Here is a 19,779-nt window from a genome sequence, read left to right as displayed (position 1 = left end):
GACAATACCTTGCTAACAATACCAAAGCCTTAGTCTAACGGACCTTTGTGATGGGCACTTTGCTAAATGGAAGTGAAACATTGTCAACCTACTCATGGCAGGAAAAAAAGCCTTAGGTGGATCTTTAAAATAAGGTGGCAAGATAAAATAACCAATGAGGAAGTGCTACGAAGAGCACAAGTCTTCCACAAGACATTCTGTATGGGATCTAACAACAGGCAGGAGAGCGGCTAGTGTCCACTTTTACGGTATACGGATGTATGCAAATGCGACATAAGCTCTTCAAAATCGACACTAAAAGCTTGGAAAAAAAAAAGTGTCACTTGATAGATCCACATGGAGAGCGAGTTTAAAGGAATGGTGCCGGATTGCAGATGCCATACACAACAGTAGTAGAAAGAAGGGTGAAAATGCAACGGTGCCTGATGATTACAGATGCCCAAACTATGACCGCAGCTGTGTATCAAGGATTGGCCTCTTTAGTCAAACAAGAAGTTGCAAAGGGAAAGATGGTCTCTCGAGACGTAAAATCCACCGATAGCATCCTAAGTGTTACATACCTATATATTTTTATATAAGTCTATGCAGCTTTTTCACTCTTCTTTTTAAATGATTTCAAAGGGGAAAAAAAAAGGTGATGAGCGTAGATAATCATATTTTCAATATTGATAGAATCTATAGATCTATAATCTAGTCTATAATTTATTCTATGTTTAAAAAAACTCTAAGATTACTAGATCTAGAGATATATTCAATCATTTACAATGCCTAGGCCAAGTAGGGAATCAATAATTTATTTCGTACTTTCAACTTTGCCTGACGTTTTTAACTTTTTAATTTTATGGCATTTTAATTTTATAGAAATACTCAAAAGACAAATAGTCAATACTTATACTCAATAGAATGCCGGATTTCGCACTTTGAGTGACTTTGCCGGTAACATTACAATTTAATTATATTATAATAATAATTATTGAATTATTTAATAAAAACAACACAATCACAAGATACAAAAAATTTATAAAGAGAATTATAGTAGATTCTTATATTAGGCACACCGTATTCGGGAACTAGGTCAAATTTTTATTTTATTTTTTTATTTGGTGACGGTTTAACTTACAAAAAAACTGAAAGCAGATTCTTATTCTGCAACCAAAGGACTATAAAAATAGCTGTGTTTCTTTGAATTACCACTCATAGTCAAGATTTTATTTTAAAATAAATCAGGTCACTTCATGCTCCTATAATAAACGCAGTTTTTGTGCTTTCTCCTTTAGCGCACATCGAGCACCGTTAAGAAACACCACTATATTATTGCTAATAAATTATATCTGTGTTAATTAAAAATTATTTAGATTGTATTAAAAGAAGTAGATTCACTTCTGCAATATGTATTTATAGTATTTTGTCTCTTTATATATGCCTACCTATATAATCTATGTGTAGAAACAGACAGAAATAAATCTCTATAAATCATAGATCTATAAATTAATTATTATAATTTAATAAACATGATATTTTCAACTAGGCTACATGTATTCTCTGTTTCTTTTAATTCCCATCCAAGGACCCTCTTCTTTTCATATTTTGGATGTTCGTTTTGTTACACCTTAACATCCCCTCCCTCCCATAGATGCTTATAATTCTTTTCATGACTCTCTCCCCCTTCCCTCCACTGCCTGTATGATAGGTTGTGACACTACACGCTTAGTGTATACCTCTCCTCACCACCAGCTCTCGCCTGGTGTGATCACCTGCAGTGGGCATGGTCTCTGGCTTCAAATTAGCAGCCCGCACTTTTTCCTTCATTCATAAATTATATATTCTAGATATCTCGATCTAGGTCACTTTTATTCATTGAAAAAATCATAGATTTATTAATCCCAGTAATATTTCTTATTACGATTTTGCCTTGTGCACTATAGGAGAATGTGTTAAATTCATTATTAATGTTGAAACACCTCCTTTTTTAATTTTATTTAACAGCTTACGGAATAAATGTGATTGAAATGTCTTTCTTAAGATGTTTGGAAGCTTATTTTGATAGATCCACCAGCCTACGATCAAACAGGCTCATAATATAGCCTTCATCCCTTATATGGGTATGAATTGCCGGGGGAGGTTTATACAATAGCTTTACATACTTGGTTACCGAGAATCTAAAAAACTGCCATCTGCTTTGGAAAAGCGGAACAAAAATACAGGAACTTATCTAAAATTGGACATGCACTGTCCCGAAACATCGTTTTTAGCTCCAAACATAAAAATAAGTTAATTATAAACAAAAAAAGCGACGTGTTTCTTAAAGGAGAATTTGATGAGCTGTGCCTAATATAAGAAGCTACTATAGATGAATTACAGAAATGTTAATCCGAATCCAATTGAAGCATGTCTTTCCATCCAGAAAAATGTCAAGACAAAAGAGTAACAAAAAAAAACTAAAATGTGTAAAGTCTAAAACAAATAAATTCCATTTATCTTATTCATGGTAAACCAGTAGGCTAACAGTACTAACACAGACTGAAAACGCAAAATACCTCTAGAGGTGTTATAATAAATAAAAAAAACTGTCACAGAATTCCCATATTGATGAAAACTATTAAAAAGTCAAACAAAGCATTAGGATTTATTAAAAGAAATTAACAAATATGAACATAAAACTAAAATGTTATGTAACCTTGGTTAGGCCAATAATAGAATATGTTTCCCCTGTTTGGGACCCCTCAACTCAAGAAAACATAAAGAAACTAGAATAGACATAAAATAGAGCAGTGAGATTCATAACAAACGAATATTCATATTTGACTAGAGTAACGCCTTTAGTAAAATCACTAAATTTAGAAAGCCTTCAAGATAGAAGACTCAAAAGTAAAGTAGCAATTATACAAAAAACTCTGAACCATAATCTTCAAATACAAAAATAATAAAATACTCAGAAAGACACAAAGATAACGGCACATTCCTCATCCCATATGCTAGGACATTTTTGTACAAATGCTCCTTCTTCCCTAGTGCTATTAGAACATGGAATGAGTTGCCTGAGCTAGCCAGGAAAACCATTGACCTGGCAGAATTTAAGTCATTGGTTAATATGCATAACTAGATGCATGACACGTAGGACGTAATCAGCTTCTTTTTTGAAGTAGCGTCTGTATTAAATATAAGATAAGATAAGACTACATATTTCATTTTTTTTAAAGTCAAGATAAGATCTATATATTATTATATAATAATAATGCATCCTCTCTCTGTTTGGTAGGTGCATTATCTTATACATTACTTCAGAAGAGAAGATAATTACATCAGTAAAACTTTACATCGAAGGCCACTGGTTTTTCAGGTCAATTATTTGGCAGCTGTCTAACATTACATCGTATGCTTTACATGCATAATAATCATTCTAGTCATTGAATTAATGATGCATGTTTTTTTTTTTGTTGTTAATCTGTGATGTGACTTAAACCCTGCTAAGTTGTTGGTTTTCCTGGCTGATTCAGGCTACCCATTCCTGATTCCATGAACTAATGGCACTAAGGGAAGAAGAAGTTTGTAAGAATCAGCAGCAAAAAACTGGATAGTTGTAGCAGATTGTAGCCTAACTTGCATTAGTTATATAATCATTACTTTTTATTTTTTTTTATTTCAGGTATCCCAGTTTATTTTATGCATGGAATCTAAAACAGAATCACAAGAGCAAGAATATGATGCTGATGGAAGACAAATCATTGATGGAAGTCTTTTGGAGGGGGTATTAATACTATTTTAAATCTGTGAAATTTCTAATGATCACAATTATCATACAGTAAACTAAAGTGTAACTTGTAACTTATTTCATCTTTGAGAGAATTATTTACAGTAATCTAAAGTAAATGAATACAAAATTTTACACTTTTATTACACACTATTCTCTGACAGGGTGGACAAATATTGCGCATAGCTGCAGCTTTGTCTTGCATTCTGCACATTCCAATAAGAGTTAAAAATATAAGAGCTGGCAGAGATAAACCAGGTTTAAAGTGAGTGTGTTTTGAATTTTGCTAGTATTAGGATGATTAAAACATTACAAAGTTGTTTGTCGCCATTCATGCAAAATATAATGCTTTCATTAAAATGCATACATTTGGTTAATTTTCTCTTCAGAGCTCAACATATGACAGGATTACAGTTGGTGGCTTCACTTTGTAATGGGAAACTGGACAAATGCCGTCTAGGTTCCCTTGAGATAACATTAGATCCCGGTCCTATTCAATCTGGCCAGTTTTTAGCTGACACAAAAACTGCAGGGTAGAAAATTTATTTAATAGAATTACTCATGTTAGTTTTTAAATTGTGCTAGTTAATTCCTAATGAATTTCTACAAGTTATAACTTAAATAATTGTTTATATTCTGTATCTAAGTATTTTTAAAATAAGTGATTACTATTGATGTTTCTTACAAGAGCTGTGATTATATACTTGTGAAGAACTTTGCTTCTATTGCATATAACTATAGGATGCCAGTTGATAAAAAAAAATATTTGCTTTTTTTTTTTTAAGCCAGAACATTTTTTAAATTTGTTATTTTAAGATATATTTATGCTTATTTAATGTTGAAATTTGAATGAGCATAAAGTAACATTTCTTTGAAGATCTAAGAATCCATTAAAGTTTACTCATTTTTGTCGCCAATGATAAATTAGAGGTTATTATTTGCCACGCTCAATAAGCTGGTGCTTTTAATATAGTAAAGGTATATCAACTACTCATTGGAGCTGGCTAGATCATAGAACCTCTTTTAGCACACACAAAATATCCTATTCTTCACAAGTATAGACAAAAAAAATGCTTGAATATCAACTTTTATTTGAAGGCTTAAACTATTAGTTAAGAGCTTAGTGTGTTTATATTTAATATTGTTCCTATTTTTCATTCAACAGAAGCATATGTTTATTAATTCAGGTAGCTCTTCCCTGTTTGTTGTATTCATCTGACGTGTGCACATTACATCTTCAAGGAGGAACAAATTGTGATATGGCACCACAGATTGATTATCTCACATTAGTAAGCTTAAATATATTGAGTAACTTTAAATCCTTACACTTAATCGATATCAAGATACAACACTCGCTATGATATATTGGGTGTATGGAAAAGAGAGAGAAAAACCAAAATGCACGCAAGAATTATCATATCAATGAAATTTTATGCCTGTAAATATAAAATCTGAATATAAGTTAAACTTTGTGCCAGACTTATCTATAACATTATACTCTTATTCATTATTTCCTAAAGTCATATTGAAATCTTTAATGGCATCTGATAATTTAAAAAAAATTTTAACCCGAGATTAAAACTTTCTGGAAACTAGACCCTAACTCTTGTGTTAAGATTTATCTTAAGTAAATAAGTTATCAGTATTATTGGAACACTTCTTTAAATTTAGCTTTTTTTAAATTTTATATGTAGGTATTTAAACCAATGGCTGAGAAATTTGGTTTGAATTTTGATGTGGATATCAAGAGAAGGTAACACTTTCAAAATTTTAATCTTTTATCATAACAATTATTAAACAAATAAAAAGTCTATAATCCTATAAAATACAGACATTACTTCACAAAAGAAGATGATTATATCCTACGCATGTCTCACTGTTACACGTTAGCTCTGAAAGAATCAATAAAAGATGTATTAATTTTGAAATAACAATTAAGAATTTTTTGGTTGTAAGGGCATTTGAAAAAATTAAAAAAAACTTAATCCATTCATGATTACCTTCACCTATCCCTTAGTCTGTTGGACCATTGGGACACCATACAAGAACTGTCGACCGTCTTTCTCTGTCCTTTGCCTTGGATAGAATTTCATTCACTGACAGGTCTGTTCATTCTTCGATGTTGTCTTCCCATCACTTTCTCTGTCTTATTCTTCTACCTACTGTTCCCTAAAGGAAGGTCTTTGCGAGCCTTGAGGACCTTGTGATGTGGCCATAGAGTTTGAGTTTAAGTTTTTTGACCGTGGTTAGCAGGTCATTGTCTTTTCCAATCACTGTATTAATCCTGTTTTTTATCTCTTCATTCGTGATGCAGTCTTTGTAGGTGACAACTAAGATCTTTCTGTAGCATCTTAGTTCCATTGCTAGGATCCATTTCTTGAGATCTGCAGTCAGTGTCTAAGATTCATATGCATATAAAAATGTAGCTGTGACTTGGAGCGCATCAGTCTGATTTTAGTGTCGAGGGCTATGCCTTTGCCTTTTGAGTTTTGCAAGTGCTGATGTAGACTGTGCTATTCTGGCCAGTACTTCAGGTTTGGCTCCTTCATCTGAGACAAAAGCTACTGATACTTGCCAGCTTTTTGACACCAATGCTGATGTCCCTTTTAAATCCCTGTTGGCTATTGGTCATAATTTGTGTTTTTTTGGCATTGATTTGCATACCATATGCTGCGGAAGTCTTGTCTATGTGCATCACCATCAGCTAATTCTTTTTTTTCCCCTGCCAGACCATCTATATCATCCCCATAGCACAAGTTAGTAATTTTTCTTCCTCCAATGCTCACAGAACCTTTTTAACCCTCGAGGGCATCTTCCATTATCCTTTCAAGGAAAATATTGAAAAGAGTTTGTGAGAGTAGGCAGCCTTGTCTCACTCCTACTGTTGTTTTAAACCCATCTCCAATGTTATTGTTGAAGTACACTGCACTTGTGGTTTTGGGTAATTTTTATACTCTGTCGAAAGTTTTCTTGAAGCCAATGAATACATGGAAAAGGTTCTGTTAGTGTTGGAGGTATTTCTCGCAGAGTATCCTTAGGTTTAGGATTTTTGTTCTGTTGTGCTGCAACCTTGTCTAAAACCCACTTGTTCTTCTGATATAATGTTATCAGCTGTTGGTTTTAGCCTGTTTAGTATAATTTTTAAAAAAGACCTTGCTGGGTTGGCTTATGAGGCTGATGATCCGGTAGTTTTGGCAGAGTTGTAAATTGCCTTTCTTTGGAAGAGTAATGATGAGTGATCGAGTCCAGGATTAATGAATCTGCGCCTACGAGGGCGCCATTATCCTGTTGATTGTTAGAACCAGGCAACAACCAGGCCTGGACATGGGGTTCCCCACCCCCTGTCCTGTCTGAGGGCTACCAGTAGTAGCGGCCATAATGACTTGGCATAGAAATCGGACCATATCACATACACGGCGCACCGCCCCCGATCCTGGGTCCACTCGCTATAAGTGGCAGAGAGCAGCATTTACCATGGTGAGATTACCTCATATTCCTATACTGTAACCGCCACTATTCCGTGTAAGGACCGCCCCTCCAGCTTAACGACTAACTGATGGCGGCCCCCTGCATGGAATGGCGTGGCAAACTTTTTGTACGGTGGTGCAGCTATTTGTTCCATCCCTAATCGGAGTAAGATAAAAAAAAAAGCTCACCCAGGGAATCCCACAATGGCCTGGTTCGCTACTGGTTCTTAGCCTAACTAGTTCCACTTCTAGACGTTTCCACGGAGGTGCCACGCTTGGCGACTGGTAGCTGGAATCCTCAGAGGATTTGGAACCAGATCTTGTTGCAAATCTTTAAAAGTGCGCTTATCATGGTTTCTCCTCCAGCTTTTAGAAGTTCGCCAGGAATGTTGTCTACTCCGGCTGATTTTCCCATTTTCAGTGCTTTCACCGCTGATGCTACTTCCGAGCGAAGAATTGGATATTCCACAATGTTGGTTACTGTAAGGATTTTTAAGTAACTCGGGATCTCCTGAGATTTCAAAGTTGTATAACTCTGAACAGTATTCAGTCCATCTACTTATCACATCTTTTTCCTCAGTCAGACATTATTTTTTTCTTTATTGTGGTAGTTCCTATGCTTTGAGGTTGGGAGGTCCTTAACTAGTTGATATGCTTTTTTACTGTCATTTCTGTTCAGCCCATTCTCAATTTCTTGACACTTATTCTCTATCCACTTCTTCTTTGCAGCTTTCATTTCCCTCTTAATCTGTATATTGACACCTTTGTATTCATGGGCGTATTTTCTGTCACATAACTTTTTCCCTTTAAGCTCCCAACACTTGTCACACAGTTGTAGTATATCCGCTGTTACCTATTGGTTTTTGGCTGAGCAAAGCTTCCCGAATACTTCAAGGGCAATATCTGTGATTGCTGTGTTCAGCTTATTAACTTGTGTGTCAATATCCTGGTCATTTGAGTCCTCCACTTGTGCCTCGAATATGGCAGCGACATGGGCGTCTTTCAGTTTGTCCAGGTCAAATTTTATCATGGTAAATCCTTGTTTTGTTACCTTTTTTAGTTGTTATTTGAAGGTCATCATACCAAGGTCATGGTCACATGAATATATAAACAAATGTTTAAACACAAGTTTATATGCAATGAGATTTTTTTTTTGTCTAAGCTTGTCATTCTGTGTTTAAAAAATTAACATATTTTTCAATTCAAATGAAATGAATTATCTCTCAAATAAAAAGAAAAGCTAAACACAGAAAATAGGTGAACATTTGAACACATTTTCCTTTATTTCTTTTTCTACACTCTAGGACTATCTACAAAAACAAAGTAAACATTAGCTCAAAAGATATTGTACTAATTAAAAAAAAAAAAATTGCCTACTAGCAAGAAATTAATTAGTAGAATATTTAATTTGGTCAATGAAAACAATGTGGGTAGGTTCACTTGTTATCACGAATGGTGTCATTGACAAACAGCATTTAAGGCTTCATATGGCACCTCATCTCTATTTACTTTTCTTAGTAAATGTCAGGTACCTAGTATAGCTAGTTGGAATCATAAAAAATTCTGAATTTAAAAGCTATACCTCATTGGCATTCAAACTCAAAACCTGTTGGTTTTGAAGTTGTATGATTGTTAGCCATCACTTTGTTATATGTTTCTTTAATTTGAAATATATTGCAGACCTTTTTGATTTCATATTTTCTTATGACTTTCAGGGGATATTTCCCAAAAGGTGGAGGGGAAGTCATTTTGAAATCCCAGCCTGTGAAATGTTTAGTAGGTGTGGAGATAACACAGCCAGGAGAACTCTTTCAAGTATACAGCCGTTCCTTTGTAGCTGGAAATCTTCCTGAACATGTAAGTTAAACTTTTTGTTGTCATCTGCATGTATGTGTCGGGGGTGCATTATGATGCGGGTCTTTACAAATCAAGACAAAAGTCTTTGTTGGAGAAATTACGATGCACAGGTTAAAAAAATAAAATGGGGGTTCTTGAGAGCAAAAAGAGAATGAAAAGGAAAGAGAGAGCGTGCCATAAAATTTCATTGTAGCTTACAAAAATTGATTTTTGGAAGTATGATCGGTTTAAAAAATGGCTAGCTTTAATTATATCACTATGATTTCATACTAAATGAAAAAAAATGGCATCAAATTTTGATTACTGTATTTAGCATGTTTTTCTTCTATCAATGTCAACTAGAGTCTAATCTTATCTCTCCATTGCATTTACTAATGTTTTTTTTTTATCACTGTTCCCATATATATGCACATGCAGAAACACATATATGCTCTCATACACAAACATACATAATACACACATATATATATATAGATATAAATACATATTATATATATAAAAAGAGATAAATGATCTAATGAGTAAAACTGTCTTTAGTTAAGTAAGAAAGTGTCCCAGAGTATCAGCAGGGCCATCAAACAGAATATTCCTGCTGCTGCTGTTGAGATAAAACAAGAGAGTATGAAAGAAGTTTCAGCTATTGGATCAGGACTTGGAACTATGTAGGTCAACTTAATTTTGTTGTTGTTGTACGAACTCTTATTTTTAAATATCTCATTACATTACCAACCACCAACAATTATTTTTTTTTAGCTTTCACCAATTTTATGTTATATCCCTTTTAAAAAAAATGTTTTAAGAAAGAAAAAAAAAGGACAGAGCACATTAGATAAAAGATTTTAACATTTATATATATGAATAATAATATATTTGTACTTATAGACTATCCCTAATTTTACAGAGTTCTAGCAGAAACAACTACAGGATGTTTATTGGCTGGTTCAGCTCTAGGGAAGCCAAGTGAGTTCATATTTTATTAGCTCATCTTATTATCTTATTTCAAAGCTAGAAATTAAAAATAAATAGATGGATTACAAATGTGTTTCTAATGATTAAAACAGTAAAATAAAAACACAGTTTTCTTTTATTTCTTGTGCATAAAGTAAATGCCCTGGCTACTTACATACTTAAAGTGTACATTTTCAAATCTAAACAAATGGATCTGTGTGTGAACAGTACAACAACTTGATTAAGGCAGAACACTTAGTTAATATTCTAACAGTTGTTCACTTCCTAATGTTGGACACACTTTTTTGTGTGCTTTTGATGTTTTTCAGGAACACCTGCAGAAGAGGCTGGTACAGCAGCTGTAAAAGAGCTAATGGAAGCTATTGACAGCAAAGGTTGTGTTGACCAGTACTTACAAGATCAGGTCAGCCTGCAATCAATAGACATTACAAGTCATTTTGCAAGTCCAGTTTAAAACCTAAATCAATCCTATTGTTTTTGAGGCCTGTGAAAATTATCTGCTGTTTATAAGGCTGGATGTATTTCTGCTTCCTTCCTTTCTTACTACATTTTTTTTGTATCTCCATAAGAGAACAGGCAATTGAAAAAAGAATTCTTTTTGAAAGCAAAGCTTATCTAAGGGAAAGAACGCTAATTGGTGTCATTTATCTGAAAATTAAACTTTTTTTTTTTTCCTTTCTGCTATATAAAACAAATTTAATTAATTAGTACTAACTAATTAACTAATTGGTTAATTTTTAGATTGATTCATCGACCATGAATAGTAATGCAAATTTCAACTTGATCATAGAAAGGGAAGTGGGAGAAAAAACGTGTCAAAATGTAATAAGGGAATTAAATCCATATAGGCATCTACATCTCTCATTAAGTAGCATTTATTACCCTTATTTTGATATCAAACAAAATAATTAATCACCAATAAAGAATTAACAAATTGTTTAATTTTTTATTAGCGGCCCCCGTAAGGGGAAAAAGCCGCTGTTAGGTTTGTGCAAAATGTCCGTCTGTCCGTCTGTTACACTCAGATCTCGAAAACTAGAAGAGATATGAAAAATATTATTTCATCATTAAATCCGGCTTGAAAAGTTTAGGTGCAACGGCTACTTTTGGTTTTCTAAAAGCAAACCGTTTAATTTATAAAAATTAATTATGCAAGCGATTTTTTCATAAAAATACACCAATTCTAAAACAATTACGTAAATGTAAGGGAGGCAATGTTACAATATGCTAACAAAGATGGACAATTTTTGTGTATTTTCAGTATCACTAAGTCAAATATATTTTTAAAATGTACAGGAAATGTTTACAACAAATACAAATAATAGTTAAAGACGTTTTTTCTGATCAACTAGCTGCTAAAATTAAAAGAAAACATTTCTGTTTGTTTATAAAGGCTAATAATGCACTTTGTATGTAAATATCACGCACATTTTTTTAAATGGACTTTTTATGCAGCGATTTTCGTGCAGTAGCGTAACGTCGCAACATGATCAGGTGCTAAACCAATTCCTTAAATTTTTTTTAAAAATCAGATTTTATTTATTTTTTGTTTAGTGCCCCATCCGAATAAAAGAAGCTTATTTTTGTGCGTTTTGTCTGTTGGTCGGTCTGTCCGTCACGATTAGATTTAAAAAACTAGAACTCTAAAAGCTATTGAAAATCTGATTTACCCTTTAATGTTCCTCCCATAACATCTCAATAGTTTTAAGTATCTAAAATTGATTGTTCCGGATTTTTTTGTGCAAAACTAATCAACGCCAACAAATGTTTGTTTGCTCTTCTAACTTATATTACATTCAATTTCCATGCTTAAACGTTGCAAAAACACATTATCAATAATATGTTGTTCCGTTTTTTATGCAAATAGCATATTAATGCTAAATCATAATCTCTATACTGACTTATATTTCATTAAGTGTAAAAATGTTCCGGATATTGTTTTATAAATCATGAATTATGCCTAATGATTGTTTGAAATCGCATAAGGCTTTTAAAAAAAGTAATTTACTAGAATTGATTACTGAAAATTACTTTTTAGACATTTAATTTTCTTGTAAAACATAACATAGAAGTTTTGTAATCGATAAAGAAAGTTCCGGATTTTGTTTCTTACAAATCGTCGCCAGAAATTTCCGAATTCATTTAAAAATCTACTAACGCCAAATAATTGTTTGAACTCCCTCTTCTAATTAATAAACAAATAATCTTCTCATTTACGAAATAATGTTTTTACGGATTTTTATGAAAAATATTTTAACTAACTACTCTCTTACAGTACATTTAACTTTCTACCTAAAACATTAAAAAATCTAATTATCGTTAATATTATGTTCCGATTTTTAAGGAAAACAGAATCCAAACACCAAAGTAAGGTATGAAAATCTCTGTACGTGGCTGTAGTACATCTAATTTTTATACGAGACCATCCAAAAAATTTAATTAACGGTATTACATTTATCTGAAATTCTCTTTTTCTTTTACTATTTATACAAACATCCGGAACAATCTATTATATAAACTTTTCAATTGTGTTCATACCTAAAAATTATTGCGATGTTTTGAAACGTAAAATAAAGGTTAATCAATTTTTAATAACTTTTAGTTGTTTTTTTTATATCAAGATAACGGACAGACCGACTGACAGACAAAACGCAAAAACAATGTGGCTTTGATCCTTTTTAAATAATATCTATTAGAACTCAGTGCACCAATGTCTATGAACCCTCGTTAAATATCTCGTGTAAATAAAGACATTTTTTTTTATGGTACCGGTACTAGCCTATTGTGAGGTAATGGAATTTTTTTTCTTTGACGTCATATGAATGGACTCTTTAAATGTAATGTTAAAAGAACGCACTCGGTGCACCAATGTCTATTAACCCTCGAAAAAATTGCTTGTATTAATGAAAACATATTTTAGTCTAACTAAGCCGTGTGACGTAGTGTTTTTTTTTCCTTTGACGTCACATGGAATGAATTCTTTAAAGGAAATGCTAAAAGAACGCACTCGGTGCACCAATGTCTATGAACACTCGAGAAATGGCTCGTGTTGATAAAGGTGATTTTTAGTCTAGCTAGGCCTTGTGACGTAGTGTTTTTTTTTCCTTTGACATCATATGGAATGAATTCTTTAAATGAAATGCTAAAAGAACGCACTCGGTGCACCAATGTCTATGAACACTCGATAAAAGGCTCGTAATGATGAAGGCGATTTTTATTCTAGCTAGGCCGTGTGACGTAGTGTTTTTTTTCCTTTGACGTCATATGGAATGAATTGTTTAAATAAAATGCTTAAAGAACGCACTCGGTGCACAAAGTCTATGAACACTCGATAAATGGCTCTTATAGATGAAGGCGATTTTTAGTCTAGCTAGGCCGTGTGACGTAGTGTTTTTTTTTCCCTCTGACGTTATATGGAATTAATTCTTCAAATGAAATGAAAAAAGAACTCGGTATAGTAATGTTTATTAAGCCTCGTTATGTGACTCGCGTTTAAAAAAGGAATGATATCTTGATTTAGATCTAATCTAGATTTTTTAAACTAGATCTAGATTTTTATTACAGTATATCTAGATCTGGATTTATATTCTAATTAAAATTATTTTAGAGTCTAGATCTAGAATTTCTAGATCTAGTTTAGACTAAAATAGACTAAATTAAGATGTAGAATTTCAATTTCTAAACTTAAAGTGTAAAAATAAAGTGTAGATTTTCATTTCCAAACGTTTTGATCAATATTGTAATGTTTTAATATACTAAAACTAATCTACTATTTTTTTATTAAATTTAAATTTACGGCAAATGAATCTTTGAAACATTATTACTTTTGACCATCGGATGGCTGCCTGGTCGTGCGGTTTGCGCGCTGGACTGTCGTTCAAATTTATGGATGGCCCAGGGTTCCAACCCTGCCCGCTCCCATCCCCCGTCGTCCTGCGGGAGGTTTGGACTAGGAAGTAATTATCTTCAACTCTGAAGGAACATCCGAAACATGTAAAACATTTTACATCAAAATTAAATCACCTCTTGAATATTATTTGCGAATATGCAGATCCGACAGGGATCCGACTTCGACGGGGGCCGCCTCTGAGTTTGTGTAACACAAACTCTCTTTGTAATCTTGTTGATTCAGCTCTTGTCAGGTTCAGTTAATAATTGTACAAAGGTTTAACTTGATCTGAGAATGGGAAATGGGAGAAAATACATGTTCAAACTTTTTTACCAGACAGACAGAGTGAGTTGATATAAGCTTTGTAAAAAAAAAACAACACTTTAACCCTAACCCTAACCTCTTAGTCTTAAATAAAGGTTTATTGTAGACTTTCAATTCCTAATATTGTCTCTATACAAAAAGAAGAATGCAGAATTAGTAATAATAGTAGCAATTGTTTAAAGTTATCATTTCTTATTGGTAGGTGAATTGTTTTTTGATGGTGGATAGGATGAGAAAGATGCTTTCAGTATACTTGATAAAATGATTTTCTATTATATTTTTTTCAGACTTAGACTTTTGAATCCTATTACATTGACTGAAGCTTCTTCAAATGTCTAGATGTAGATGTCTCCCCTAAATCTTATTTCAGATTATTCTTCTTATGGCTCTGGCTGAAGGACAGAGCAAAGTTTTATCAGGTCCCTTAACTCTTCACACAAGAACAGCAATCCATATTGTCCAGTTAATGACACAGGTATAAGAATCTTTAAGATATCTTTAAAATTCTAGACATTTATGTTTACAAAGTTAAAACAGATGCAACAATATTGTATGCTAATATAAATTGTCATATACATTATATAGTTAAACAACTACTTTAACAACAAGAACAAAGTCTGCACCTGTCTGAGCCATTGGTTGACATTTTGTTCAGTTCCCTGTCTTGTGAAATGTCTGGTACAGCTGACTGATTTGTGCATAGAAAATAACTGATTACTCATTTTCATAAAGCTTCTGTTTGATTTTTAAAAATCTGCAACAAAAGCAATCATAAATAGAAAAGGACTAAATAGGACCTGTTTTAAAAACACTCGATTTTTAAATATCTTTTTATTAGACTTATTCATGTTTTCATGGACAAGTTAAGATTTGTAGGTGTCAGGGTGTTGAATAAATCATCAAGTTGATTCATAGGAGCTGTCATTTTTTAGTAATTTTAATGCAAATTTTGAATTCACTATATAGAAGTTTGTGTCTCTACAATATAAAAGATGATTAAATTGTAATATCCCTGGGTTCTTTCATCACAACATATCATGCCTGTAAAGTCATATACAAGTATTGTAACAACTGCTAGACCTTTAAAATTAAAATAGAGAATCTATAAGGTTTTTATTATTAATAATACAACTAACCATGGAAAAATGCTTTCTAAAAACATACATACATAAAATATGCAAAAATCCTAGCTAACCATCCAGTAATATATTAGAAAATGTGCTAGTAGTAGTATTAATATATATTAATTAATATATTAATTTAAAAACACAAAATAAATAAAACGAAATGAAAATAAATTAAATTATTTATATATAACTAGTCAACAGGCAGCATAGCATACGCCGCTATTTTGCAGTGCCGACCTTAGGCCACTGCAACCTATGCGACCGCACTGGGCCCGCACTTTCATAGGACACGCCCTAATACTAGGTGTATAAATTATTAAATTAAACCATTTTATAACTTATAACAGATTTCCTGTGGCCTCCTGTTGGTTTACCAGGAGCTCCTGGAAATCTCCTGAAATTATTAAAGTCTTTTGAAAACTCATACAAATCTTCTGAAATATATTGACAAAAATTGTCATTTTGGGGTGTTATTCAATATGGAAAACGCCAATCCTAAGCGCGATAAAAAAAAAACGGCATTATGCAATACCTGTATTGCGGAATCTAGTGAAAGAAGCTTCTCGCGCCTCAAACTAATGAAGAATTACTTGAGGTCAACAATTCTCGAAGATAGATTGAAACATTTGGTAATTCTTGCTCTTGAGCATGATCTATGTAGGAAACAGAATTTTTATGATATACAGTATGGCTTTGCTACAAGCAAGGCTCGTAAAGTAATTCTCTACGTAGTAAAGAATGAATAAAATGCAAAGACGAATTTATTTTCTTCTACAAACTCTTAATTTTCACTAATTATCTTACCTACCCAAACTTGGCCCCGTGAAATCCGTTTCGCATAGGGCCCCACAATGGTTAAGTCTGGCCCTGCTATTTTGTGACTTTTTTTTTCGTAAGGTAACTCTAGTCCGTCCAACTTGCAGAAATAAAAGAGTGATCTTTCCTTTATGTGGTGTCCAAACTCTTGAGCCATGAAAAGAATTATTTATATAGATACCAAAATTAAATACAAAGGTTTAATAGAAAGCTTTTGATTTTTTTTTTCACACATTGCTGTGTTCAGACTGCAAATCTATCAAAACCATTTCTTAATGAGAATGTAAAAGGAAAATGTTTACAAATTTCTTGCGAATCAATTCAGCAGCTGTATAGATCTCTTGATTGATCAGTCACTTGTATTTGGGAAAATAAAATAGTTTAGATTCCCTAGCAGTCATAAAAAGTCTTTTTACAATAAACTTTAAACTTTAAAAAGTTTCAAGCCAAAAAAAAAGACACTAAAATATGTAATTTAGAATAAAATTAATTATAAATGTAAACTATTTTCCCACTGAAAAAAAAGGGTAATTAGACTGGATTAGTTAAAATTTATTCTTAGTATCCTTTTGTCATGAATACAATTTACCTGTTAGTTTTAATTTTATATGGTCTTTCTGCAGGCACGCTTCACCCTTACAGAGCAAGAGAACAAAACTGTTGTCATCGCATGCCAAGGTCTAGGTCATCTCAATCCTTACCTAAAGGGTTGATCATTAGAACATTTGTATTTATTTATAAATCTAATTGGATTGTTTTTTTTTGGTTCTAGTATTATAGTACACAAATGTACACATTGTGACTGTTAATTTGAACTTTGTGACTACTTTTAAGAATAGGAATTCCAATAAAAAACTTTCTATTTGAATTTATATTTTTACTTCTCTTTGATAGTTTTTGTTTTTGCTGTTTTTATTTGTAACATTTAGAAAACAATCTTCATTTTCATAATGATAATGCTATTAATTTGACCTCAGCAATCACTTTCGGATGTAAGTGTAAATAGCAGTTTAAAAGAACAAAATAAAATCACTGCTTCACTGATCGTGATTGAATTAACTTAGTGGCAATAAATGTCTGTTTCTGTTTTCAAACTGGTTGTCACATGGGTTGCATAATGACCAACCATTGTTTCCTTAACATTTTGCTACTTATTTGAGGTGGCTGGACATTCTTAATTTCCTGAATAAAATCCTAGTTACAACACATTGAGTCCAGATATTGATTGGGAGTGACAGGTTACCACCATAAGGCAGGAATATTTACCTTAGTTCTCGTGGTAACCTGATTAAAAATAACAATAATTAAACCAAAGTAAATTCTTTACACATTCTATGATTTAACTGTGATGTGCTTTCAACTTGTGAAATAAACTATGATAAACTCTTATTTCATTTTGAATAATGTGTTGTCCTAAATTAACAAATTATATGAAGTATTTGATAGAAACATCCAGCACAGACTATTCTTGGCCAGGCCACACACCAGAGCTAAAACTTCTCAAACCAATAGTTGATACAATGTCTGATTTGTTTTATTCTAACAATGTCTGATGTACCAGGCCATCCTATTTGTTGTATTCTAACAATGTCTGATGTACCAGGCCATCCTATTTGTTGTATTCTAACAATGTCTGATGTACCAGGCCATCCTATTTGTTGTATTCTAACAATGTCTGATGTACCAGGCCATCCTATTTGTTTTATTCTAACAATGTCTGATGTACCTGGCCATCCTATTTGTTGTATTCTAACAATGTCTGATGTACCAGGCCATCCTATTTGTTGTATTCTAACAATGTCTGATGTACCAGGCCATCCTATTTGTTGTATTCTAACAATGTCTGATGTACCAGGCCATCCTATTTGTTGTATTCTAACAATGTCTGATGTACCAGGCCATCCTATTTGTTGTATTCTAACAATGTCTGATGTACCAGGTCATCCTATTTGTTGTATTCTAACAATGTCTGATGTACCAGGCCATCCTATTTGTTGTATTCTAACAATGTCTGGGTAGGGATATGGATAATAAGTGAAAATTAATAATTTGTACTAGAAAATAAATTCGTCTTTGCATTTTATTCATTTGAAGAAATGTGGATCTTTATCGGAATGGGGGTGTGGGAGAACAGGGCGGGTAAAACTAACATTCATTAGTTATTACGAGAAAACGAATCGTTATATAAGTTGTATAATGAGCTATTGTCTTTTTTAAAAGTATTTTTTAAAATGTTTTTCTTGTTCCTCGTGATGCAATCCGGATACAATTGCCATCAAGCAGTAGACTCTAGTTCGCTGAAACTTGCTTGACTTAGCTTTTGGTCTACTGGTCTACTATAGCCTACTGTTCTGTACACATATCTCAACACCGATTAAAAACAAAAATCGAGGATGGCATCTGCAATAAGCCTAAACATCATGAGGACTAATAGGTCTAATGGAGCTGATAGATTTTACGGGAGACGGATAATTTCCCAATCATCCTATACGTTGGGTTGCATTCAATTATCAGCTGATCCTTTCATCTTGAAATGTGAGTTTCTGTATTTTGGCTTGAATCTTTTTAGTTTTTATCCCATTGAATGAATAGCCTCCAGTCACGAATAGAGTTAGAGACATATAAACTAGCCCTCTATCATACACGTTACCTTATATGTGTAACTCTTCCTTGACTCTCTCCTACCTGATATGTTCTGAACGTAGCTTGTCATGGGAATTGGTTCCTCTTCTTATCTTATATATTACAGACGTTACTTCAAAAAAGAAGATAATTACGTCCTACACATTTCACGTGTCAATCTAGTCATACATGTTAATCAGTGGCTTAAACTCTGCTAAGTCGTTGGTTTTCCTGGCTGATTCAGGCAACCCATCCCATTCTCTGATGGCACTAAGGAAAAAGGAGCACTTGTGCGACTTTGTTCTAGCGTATGGACTAGGAAATGAGCATCTATCTTTGTCTTTCTGAGTATTTCATTAGGTTTTGTTTTTCTATTTGTAAATTAAGGTTTAGTATTTTATGTATTATAGCTACTTTACTTTTTCTTTTCTGTCCTGAAGTGTCAAGTTTAGTTTAGTGATTTTACTAATGGTTTAACTCTTTCACAAGTACACGGCGCACACATCTCTTTTTTTTTTCCCACTAGTAAGTGTCTATGTATTTGGTTCAAAAGTAGGCTATAAAGCTCGAGTATTCTGGGATACATCCGACAGACAAAATATATTTCACTCTATTAAAACTAATATCTGAATATAGTCTAATGTGACGGGGCCATACATTCTTATATCTTCTTTTTGTATTCTCCCTAGACATAGACCTAGATAGCTTATTCGATTAAGATCTAATCTTTCGTTATACTTAGAATCTATATTAAAAAAAAAAAATCCGTCCCAATGTGCCAAGTCACATGTTCCTTTTCATAAAGATCACAATTGTCCTTGGGGCTTTTTTTTTCCTTCTGTACCGAGTGTCTCTTTATTTGTAATGCAAGAGTAGTGACCAATCAATAGAAAGAACAGAGTCACACCCTCCAGGCAACGATTTTCATTGGTTCAAACAACTGTCATCGACCAAACC

The 19,779-nt window shown here is 33.0% G+C and overlaps 1 protein-coding gene across 5 annotated transcripts; it reads left to right on the top strand.

The window, feature by feature from the left end:
• Positions 1-639: 639 nt before the first annotated feature.
• On the top strand, positions 640-17,068 carry LOC106068935 (RNA 3'-terminal phosphate cyclase-like). 5 transcript variants are annotated; one of them, XM_056029757.1, is made up of 12 exons: positions 640-777; positions 3,647-3,748; positions 3,916-4,016; positions 4,141-4,284; positions 4,917-5,040; positions 5,446-5,504; positions 8,934-9,075; positions 9,613-9,737; positions 9,977-10,035; positions 10,353-10,447; positions 14,628-14,732; positions 16,824-17,068. In XM_056029757.1, exons 2-12 carry the CDS (start codon positions 3,668-3,670, stop codon positions 16,911-16,913), a joined length of 1,125 nt encoding a protein of 374 aa, XP_055885732.1. In that variant the 5' UTR covers positions 640-777; positions 3,647-3,667; the 3' UTR covers positions 16,914-17,068. The 5 variants fall into 5 exon arrangements, with proteins under 5 accessions (XP_055885732.1, XP_055885734.1, XP_055885733.1 ...); XM_056029759.1 differs by having other exon boundaries at positions 662-777; positions 3,656-3,748; XM_056029758.1 differs by lacking the exon at positions 640-777 and adding an exon at positions 825-936 and having other exon boundaries at positions 3,656-3,748.
• The last annotated feature ends 2,711 nt before the right edge of the window (positions 17,069-19,779 follow it).

The sequence above is a fragment of the Biomphalaria glabrata genome, chromosome 5 (genome assembly GCF_947242115.1).
Source record: "Biomphalaria glabrata chromosome 5, xgBioGlab47.1, whole genome shotgun sequence".
Taxonomy (NCBI): domain Eukaryota; kingdom Metazoa; phylum Mollusca; class Gastropoda; family Planorbidae; genus Biomphalaria; species Biomphalaria glabrata.
The sequence above is the reverse complement of the archived record's forward strand: the minus strand, read 5'-3'. Positions and strand labels throughout refer to the sequence as shown.

Excerpts from the sequence above, each read along its gene's own strand:
- LOC106068935 (XM_056029757.1), top strand. The coding sequence starts at position 3,668 with ATGGAATCTAAAACAGAATCACAAGAGCAAGAATATGATGCTGATGGA. Across the intron at positions 5,041-5,445 it reads AGATTGATTATCTCACATTA|GTATTTAAACCAATGGCTGA; the intron begins GTAAGCTTAAAT and ends TTTTATATGTAG. Across the intron at positions 10,448-14,627 it reads ACCAGTACTTACAAGATCAG|ATTATTCTTCTTATGGCTCT; the intron begins GTCAGCCTGCAA and ends ATCTTATTTCAG.